The sequence below is a fragment of the Micropterus dolomieu genome, linkage group LG01 (genome assembly GCF_021292245.1).
Source record: "Micropterus dolomieu isolate WLL.071019.BEF.003 ecotype Adirondacks linkage group LG01, ASM2129224v1, whole genome shotgun sequence".
Lineage (NCBI taxonomy): Eukaryota > Metazoa > Chordata > Actinopteri > Centrarchiformes > Centrarchidae > Micropterus > Micropterus dolomieu.
Genome location: NC_060150.1, coordinates 39,709,869 through 39,719,437, shown reverse-complemented (window position 1 = coordinate 39,719,437; position 9,569 = coordinate 39,709,869). Strand labels below are relative to the sequence as shown.

The window sequence follows — 9,569 nt, the reverse complement described above, 5'->3', positions numbered from 1 at the left end:
AACTGCCCCCCCCCCCCCCCCCTTAATGATTTCCTAACACAGCCTAGGAAGGAGTCAGAGGACTCTCAAGGGCAGGGTGGGCTTCCTTCTGGGGTAGATGTTCAGCGGATGGAGAAGACAATCAAAGAGTTGATACAAACATCATGAACTGGTTTTATAGCGGGGACTTTTTTTGGGATGTGGAGCAGCATCTCCACTTGAGATGATCATATAGGTGTTGTGTGGAAGTCTGGCTGCCTTTCCCCCAGTTAAATAGATTGATCTGAAATTAACATCAATCCAGGCCCTCAGTGTGTGTTTTGGTGTTGTATTGTTGTGACTGAAGAGTGCCGCTGAGAGCCTCTTCATATAGCTTGTTTTCAATGGAGCACGCCTTTTTAGCTGAGTCTTGTGTATGTGCGTGTTGCCATGGTTTCCAACTTTCATCAGGTGCCATCAAAAGAGAGGGGCTTATTCAAGGATGAGCCGCTCCCACTTTCATCCTCTGATATGCTTCTCTGGACAGTCTGCCGGTTTCACATGTTCCTTTCCATTCATGCTGATTGGGTTCATCACGGCTGCTGTCATTTGATGCAGGAGGCTTTATAGCAGTTGTTTTTAGGGGAGGGAAATATTTTTAGCCGCCTGTGTGGTTGCGGGAGCGAGAGGAGACAGCTGATACTGGATGTCACCTCATCTACCGTCAGTAGTAATGATTCCTCCTGTGAGGTTTGTTTTGATTTGCCAGAATGTGGGTGAGGGGGGGCATTAGCTGATGTTTACGCGGGCGCAACAATACAGAGGCGTGGCTACAAGGTAATCGAGTTCATCCCCATAAATAAAAAAACAAATGTCGATGAGGAAAAGAGAGGGGGTTCAGCCATGTGACCCATAAGCCATTTGTAGTCAGCTGAGTTGGATTAGCAGGAGATGGTCCGGGGTGAGGAGAAGTCGAATTGGGGGGGGAGGTGGGAGGGCGGCGGGGACACATGCCAGCCCCATTTGGGAAGTGCTCCCCCATTTTCTGCCTGTCGAGTCGGGGCAGTGTCAGCGAGCTCCGGCGGGTCCAGGTCTGGTCGAGTGGGCTAATGCGATGTGGCGTGTCACCCGGGGAATCTAGGTCAAGTTTAAAGCTGCCTAGCTCTGCTGGCCTCTGCTGCAGTGTGACGCTTCACAATCCCTCCCCTTACACACATGCAAAAACATTAAGCATGATTCCTTACCTGCATTGCTTTTTTCACTTAAATGTCATACAGGGACAAAAATGAGATGTGCGTTTTCCCTTCTAGACCCACATAATCCCAGACTGCTAGCCTCTCCCACACCCACCCCCACCCCCACTCCAACCCCAGGCCAGGCAAGCTCCCAGCCTCTCCACGGCAGAGCCCACGTGACACTCCGCGCCGTGCCTGCGCCTGGTTGGGGAGGGGAGGGCGTTGTTTTTCCTCCCATAGTAAAGCGGCAGGGCACGTGGATCCTCATGCTGCAGCCGAGTAGTGGAATGTCAGCACTATCCCTCCCTTACATTAGCAAGCCATCAGCCCCCGAGCTGTTTTTGTAGGCCGATGCCGCAGTGCTCAGTTTCAGCTGAGCCCTGCTTCTCGGTGTGCTTATTAAAGGGGAGGCACGGAGCTGGGAGACGTTAAAAGGCCGTGCCATCCAGAGGTCAGGCTGCTGCATGGGCGTGGCACTGTTTTGGTGTTTTTACCTAAATAACCTCTGCACCATCTGCAGTCTGGAAATATTTGGGATGCTTATTTATGCCAGTATATATCCAACATTTTAACATTTTATTGATATACCTGTATTTATATCAAAGCAAAATAATGTATCCTCATATTCAGCTGCAATTAGAAATCAATAATTGGTTCATAATCGTAAGTGTATGATTGGATTTTGCATTATTTTTTTCATTTAATAATGATGATAATGCATATTTGCTGAGCTGCAAAAATCAATCACATTAAATCACTAAGTGCTCAGTAGTGGAATTAAATATTTCTCCATCGTCTCCAGTTGACTTTGCTCTCCGACTAATCCGCTGTTTTTGGCGCATTACCTCATCTGTATTAATATATTCATGTGCTTTCAAGTCCTACTACTACTGTACTCACGCCTCACCCGGAGCTCGCCTCTGATTGGCTGCTGCAATGTTTTCAATGGCACCAAATTTTTTTTGACTCCATGGATACAGTGAGCTGTTGGGTAGATCAGCTCAGCCAATCGGAGAGCTGCGCGGGCTCCTGCTTGTCAGATTCTGCCCCTAGCCTTAGAAGCAGCCCTCCCTCCCTCGCTGTGAGCACGCGATGGCCCAGTGGGGGGGTTCAAAACAAAAACAAGGCTGTCGTCGGGCTCTCTATGGCGCCCAGGACATGCCAGCACTACAGCCACTGAGGGAAGGGGGGCTTCAATTCCTCAGTCTCTGTCTGATACAGTATCTGTGTACTCTCAGCCAGGACTTCATCCTCTCACTTCTCTCTTACTGTGCTATCACTAAGCAACCAGTTACTCACAGTTTAAAATGCATCTTCAAAGGGATGCTTGTCCTCATAAGACGTCCACATAAGCTGCAAAGTTAGTTAATTAGGTTTATGTAATCCATAAATTGTTCTGAAATTTAAGTGGAAGAGTAAGACACAAACTGTAAAATGTAAACATTTAATCGGCTCTTTTTCTGGTACGCTTGAAGATTCTCTGTTGGACTTTTTGAAATGCAGCCACGCAAATCCCCGTCCTTAAAATGACCTCATTTCAAGCAGCACAGGGGAGCAGCGAGTCCTGGCACCACTGCCGGTCGTCGGCCTCAGCCCTTTGAGCGGCTGAAAGGTGGCAGTAGAGGACCAGAGGAGGATGGGCAGTGCCTGCATCATCCAGCAGGGCGAGGTCAGGGGCAGCTCTCATCCCTCCTGAGGCTGGATCAGGTGTTGCTCCTCGACTGCCACTGAGGCGCCGGTACTGCCACAGTCAGACATTCAGGTCACATTAGCGGAGGGTAATAAGACGAGGCTGAACAAGGCAGGTGGGTCTTTGCAGGTGGTCACTGGGTCGACTGACTGACAGTTTTTTAGGGGGCTTTTAAAGTAAATATAAGGAAAACATTTATTCCATTTATAGTAAAAAAAAAAAACAAAACAAAAAAATCGTCCTCGTTGCAAGCTGATGTTGGATAAAATTGTGTAAATATACATTGGTTGTAAATGAAAAACAAAAGTAAAATTGTCACCAAGGGCTGCAACTATAATTTATTTTCATTAGCGACTAATCTGCTTTCTCACTTTTCAATTCATCGGTTACAACAATCCACACCCAAATATATTCAGTTTACTGTCATAGAAGACCAAGACAACCAGCAAATAATTCACATTTAAGAAACTAAAACCGGACTTTTTTTGGCCCTTCTGCTGAAAAAAGGTACCAATTAATCGTTAAACAAAATAGTTGCCGATGAATCTTTTGTCGATCGATTCATTGTCTCACCCTAGTCAAGTGTGTTGTGACACAAAGTGAACCTGAGGAAACATTAACGTGTCAAAGGCCTTGCTCGCTCCTTTGACAATAACATCTATTAATAGAAATAAAATCCTTGTGTACTTTGTGTAAATTTGTCCATTCATCACTAATAGTTACTCAGTTAAGTAAGGACATGACCCACTGCTAGGTTTTCTAGATGCCTACCCCGCCTCACCCCTCCTGCTGCATCTCATGCATTTTAAAACCACTCCATCTAACCCTCTGCTCGTGACTGCTGAGTGTGTACTTTGCTCTCTCGCAGCACCTCCCTGTCTCCCAGCATTACCTGTAGTGGCGTGATTTACCCTGTCACCGCCTGCCCCCCCTCAGTCATTTTGGCTTTTCACCTGTCACTCGTTTCAGCTGACATCTGCCTGTCGAAGTTTAACTTCCACGTCATTGTTTTGCATTAACCCTCCTTCAGAGTACATCCAGTCTGTGTCCACTTCTGTCACCAAGGGTTAAATCTGTGTCCGTCGATGGATCCTGCAGCTGTTTCTCTCTACAAACTGCCACAGATCTCCGGCTTGTCATATGTCTGACCTTTTGCTTTTGAGAAAGGTGGGCTTTGTAAGACTGAAAGGGAAAACCAGATGAGGTGTGCAAGGCTGTCACTTCTCATTGCACAAGTCACAGTGGAGGTGTATGTTGAGTATAGATACACAGTATATATGTGTGTGTGTGTGTGTGTGTATTACCAGTACATGTAAAGTACAGTAATATAGCACGGTTGTTGGACCAATTATGCAGCTGCCAGCCGCATAGATCATGCTGTGCAGTACTGAAATCTTGTTAACAACGAACACGAAGTGTGAAAGTTTGACAGGAAGTAGCACACTGTGTTAGTGCAGGTGCTGTGTAGCAGTGGTTTGTAGCTTGCTTAGAAGTCCATGGGATTCACTTGCACAGTGCAAAGTGGTTCAGCCCCTACTTTGGTTTTGGTACAGGATCATATCTTCTTCCCACACACTTATCTATTGCTGAAACTGTTGAAATCGATGAATTTCATGTATGAAGCTGAAAAGGTAAATATTGGCGGATTCCAGTCTCTCTAGTGTGAGGATCTGTTGCTTTTCCCTGTCTTTAATAATTTTGTTTTTGTCAGAGAAAACAATCAAAGAGGTCACTGGGCTTCGAAAGTTAGACAAAAATATTGATAAAATAATGTAGGGCTGCAGCTAACATTCAGGCTGAATTGATCTATCTGCTGATTAGTTTTATTAATAAACAGTTTTACCTATAAAGTGCTCCAACTTTAAAATTGTGCAAATGTGCAGCTTAAAATTCCTTGTTTTAGTCGACCAGCAGTCTACGACCCCATAATAGTAATTTTACTGTCGCATTGGAGAAAGGAAAAACAAATTCTCACATTTGAGAAGCAGAAACCTGAGAACGTTTTTGCAAATGAACGGTGAATCAATGATCAAAATAATTGCTGACTATCGATAATTTCAACTTTATAATCCATAATTTCTTGCGGTGGTACTCTCAACATGAGTCATGGAATGCATATATTTATTACAACATTATATAGACGTCTGTATTTTGTTGCAGTGCCTGGGTCTGTTGCTGTGCCACATACGCTACTGACGCATGTTAAATATTGATGTTGTGTTTCAGCTCCTGTGACAAAGACACTGCATGGCATTTACTGAAGACGTGGTGATTCTGCAGAAATGATAAAGTGAATTTGAAAGTGTCACATACAAGGTGTAATTCACATACAAACAACTGTAACAGGTCCTCTTATGTTTCTGTGTGACTGCTTCCTTTATAAAAGTCTAATTGGACGTGTCCCAGCGCAGCAGACAACTACTGCTTCACGTGTAGATGTGAGCATAGATTATATTTGATTTCCCTGTGGAGGCTCGTGAAATGGATTACTTTGCATACAACTGCCGGTAAATGCGAGCGATTGCTGGGAAGAAACTTAACAAAGCAGAAAAACGCTTGAGTTTTTTATTTTTGGACTTTTTTTGGTTTGACATCTGGTTTGTTAGGAGCCTGGGCACAGGAAACACACACATGGCAAGTTGGGGGGGGGGTCCAAGGGGAACGCTAGTGTCTCTGAGCAGTGGGCACATCTGGGGTGCCACTGAGTTCACACGGGCACCAGAGCAGTGAAGCAGAACGGGAGTAAGGTGTCATGGATACTGCTCACTTTACCGCTGCATTCTTCTCATTTACTGATTTTCCTCCCTTTTTCTCAACAGGTACCATAACATGGGGAACCTACTGAAAGTTTTGACTTGCACAGATCTGGAACAGGAGCCCAATTTTTTCCTCGATTTTGAAAGTGAGTTTCTTTTTTTTCTTTTTTTAAAAGTAATTGCTCCTTCTGCTGATATCGATCACATGAATATCTTACCATAACATTATCAACTCTGAAAGTAGGGGGTGAAGTCTTTTCACCCCCCTGCTTATCTTTTTCACTATGTTCTTCCCAACGGCAAAAGAACCAAATCCACCAGAAGAGCTTCTGCTACTTTCCATCAACCTGCCTCTTCCACGCTGGAATGTGTTCAGAATATCAATCAGGACAGAGTAGCAGGAGAGCCCCCTCCTCAAATATGAAGCGCTGAAGTTCAGCTGCCTTGTAGCCTAAGGCCCCTGAACACGGCTTGATCCTGTATTGTTGCATGCTCACACTTGGCAAAGCCAGAAACTCAGTCATACCTTTTAGAGAAAACAATGCCTCATACAGCTCAGCCTGTTTCTAGGTGATTTTTCTATTAAAGAACATCACAAGTGCATATCCAAGAAATACCTTAATGCAACACTTCTCAGTATTGTAAAGTTCTCTCCAAATATATCACATTCTCAGCAATATATTTGCATTTTCAAAATGCTGTTACGCCTTTAAATCAGACTTCAGGGAGGCTCATACCAAATATAAAACTGATGATTTTTAAATTAGAATAAATTATAATACAAAATAAAAAAATGCTGTATGAAGTAAAAAGGCTAAACTGTAGCTGCCGATATGAGCTGTGTGTTAGGTGTTTCTTCTGCAGGAGAGCAGGAGTTTACAGTCATCATACTTGGCAAGGTGTTCTTGCTTCAGGTGGTGGAAAAGGTTCACAATGTTGCCACTTCTCTGAAACCGAACCATCTCTATACCCAGAGTTTTTTCAGAGCTACAGGAGTGCGCATAACCTGTCTCATTTGTCTCATCTTGCTCCATTTTGCTCCTCGCAGCCAGGAGAGTGGGTGGCGTCAAAACTAAATGTGAAGCAGTGGAAAGATGGGATTATTTCAGTGAACTACATAATTTAAAGTAGAAATTAATCTTTCTATCATAGTTCCTTGAGCTGTCTTTTCACTGTATGTTATTATGGATTAGATACCAATCAGATTTGCCGTGTTGACCTTGTTGTTGTTGTTGTTGTTTTCTGCAGACGCCCAGCCCACAGATGCAGAGCGGGAGGTGTGGGAGCAGGTGGACGTGGTGCTGAAGGACGCGAAGGGGGTCCTGGATGAACTGCAGGCGTACAAGGGAGCAGGGCAGGAGATCAGAGAGGTAAACCTGATACAAATATCTACCTCCGACTGACAGATCATAGAGCTGCAGAGTCAGGACTGCCTTTTACTGCTTTGCAGAAAAGGCGTGCAAGGAATGCAACATTAGGTTAAAGGGGGAGTTTAAGGGCTTTATTAAGAGCTCGAGAGGAGTGAAGGTGTTACCTGTAGCTCGATCCGATGTTCTTATGATTTCTTATCAGGTATATTATTGCCTTTGCCTTCTTGACCATCCCACCCTCTAAAAGATAAAATAAAAAGGCTCTTACAATAGATCATCAATTCTGACTTAAGTGAACGATGGTGGTTTATGAAGAGGGTGGAGTCAAATGCATTCTATTGCCTACAAATAAGCAGGTTATTAAAATGCTCAGGGGCACAGGGTGACAATTTGGACAATCTCCTGTATCTGAAAGAGAAGGACCTTTTCCTTTTTTTTAAGAGTCACGATGGACAGTTCAGGAATAAAAAATTGAACCAAAGATATCATCTTTTTTATTCCTTATCAAAACTGCTGCCTACATTACCCACAATGCAGCTTCACTGCAGACATCACAGATTCTGGTGTGTGATGCTAGTAGCCTCAAGCTGCTAGCCTCAAACAAATAGGAGCAAGCTACAGAAGTCTGGTAACATCAGTTCTTTCTAACTCCACAGATTTTGTTCATTGTAAAACTTAAAGTCTGTGACTCTATATAACTTTTTCACATATGCAGTAGTACCCCCTAACATCTGTAAACCGATGGATGTGTAAAGTTAGTTGAGTTCCCCTAGATAAGGGTCACCACACACAGTTATGGGCGCCATTAAAAATGTATTAAATTGGGAACCTTCAGAAAATCTTACAAACTTTTATCTATATATCTCATTGCTCTCTATTTCCAGGCGATCCAGAATCCAAGTGATGAGGCATTACAGGAGCAGGCGTGGGCGGCTGTGGTTCCCTTGGTGGGGAGACTGAAGAAGTTTTATGAGTTCTCCCAGAGATTAGGTGTGTATCGGTCTACAGGAACCTTATTCTCACTCTTATTCTCAGACTGAAGCTCATACTGACATGGTTTTAAGTGAAACAAATCCTAGTGTGAAATAAATAAGTTAATAAAGTCATTAACTTTGGTGCAATTTATAACATTAATATTAAGAACTACCAAAGGATGAAAGCAGATGTGCTTTATGTAAAAGGTCTTTTTATAGTTGTGCCCCACAGACACAACTGCCATACATGACCTTAATTGTTTGCATGTGAATCTGCAATATTGACTGCTGAGCTGCAAAAGTCAACAGACATGCGACACGCAAACAACATTCACCCCAGCCTTATATAAACATGCTTTGAGAATCCCCTCAGCCGTGCATTTCTCAACATGCTGCTTGTGCTGCACTGTGCGCTGACCTCTGTGTGGGATGGGGCTATAGGTTGTTTAATTAGCATTGATACAGGGGGAAGGGGGAGTAGGCTTTACTGCAGCCTGATCTTCTTATGACCCTGAGGCTGAAGGGGGAGGGAGGTGAAGCCCGCCATGCCTCGACGCCCTAAACTCCATAATCCCATTGGCGGTGGAGAAGGTAGTCAATGGAAGCAGTGGGCGGCGGCAGCCTGGCGAAGGCTGTTATGTAACGAAGTAGGCCACCTCCCAGCCTCGGCTCCTGCTCTATTTCACTGCCTTGACTTTAGGCTTCAGGGGCTGCTTTGGCCTCGGCCGCCTGCTGTCCTGTCTGAGATGCATGAAGCTGAAAGTCCTTTTACTACAGGCTGGTGGAGCGAGCCGCAGACTACCAAGGATGGAACATGTTATGGGAGGAAGATTATGCATTTAGCTTTGCTTTTGAATTTAAGGGACAAATTTCCCCTGCTCCAGCTGCTTGTTCTTGCATTGACACCCAGAATATGACTTAAATTTAACATTTCTGACAGAACAATATAGATTTTCTTGCTACAAAACAACATTGTAGAGTTTAAATACTTATTCGGTTAATTAGCACCCTTGCACATGAAATGAAGGGACAGTCGGTATTTCTCCTGTTAAAGGTACTTGTTTTTGCACTGAGGTTCTGTCTGAACAACCTCAAAATATTCACTTTACAGCAATACAAAACAGAGAATAGTTAGCAAAATCTAACCTTTGAGAATCTAAACTTTGACAAGCTGAAATCAGCAACTTTTTGACATTTTTCTAGATGAATGACAAAAAATTGACCATTTAAAAAAGGACCAGTTTGGTCCTGCTCCAACTGCTAGTTCCTGCATTGACACCCATATTTGACTGTTTAAACATTTGAAAATTTTAATGTTGTCGACGGAACAATATTCTGGCTTAGAATAGTTTTTGATAACGTAGATTGTAGGTTTTTTTCTGTTATTGAAAGAAACTGATCTGATCTGGAGTCAGTCTGGTCTGTCTGACATTGTAGTGTCTAGACCAGACTGAAGTCTCTAACCCTCCCCTCTCTGCAAGGAAAGCGCCTATGTGCCCGCGTTTTGCTTGCCCGCTCTGCCATGACCTGATGAGATCAGACAACCCCCCCCCCCCCCCTGCCCTGCCCCGACTTTTCCCGACATA

At 44.0% G+C, this 9,569-nt stretch overlaps 1 protein-coding gene across 2 annotated transcripts in view; it reads left to right on the top strand.

Annotated features, from left to right (window-relative positions):
* Positions 1–9,569, top strand: part of fam49bb (family with sequence similarity 49 member Bb) — a 31,428-nt gene that overhangs the window by 11,992 nt on the left and 9,867 nt on the right. For both annotated transcript variants that reach the window (XM_046052712.1, XM_046052631.1), the window contains 3 exons: positions 5,703–5,785; positions 6,888–7,009; positions 7,894–7,999. In XM_046052712.1, coding sequence (XP_045908668.1) covers positions 5,713–5,785; positions 6,888–7,009; positions 7,894–7,999 — 301 coding nt within the window. In that variant the 5' untranslated portion in view covers positions 5,703–5,712. The remainder of the gene's footprint in view (positions 1–5,702; positions 5,786–6,887; positions 7,010–7,893; positions 8,000–9,569) is intronic.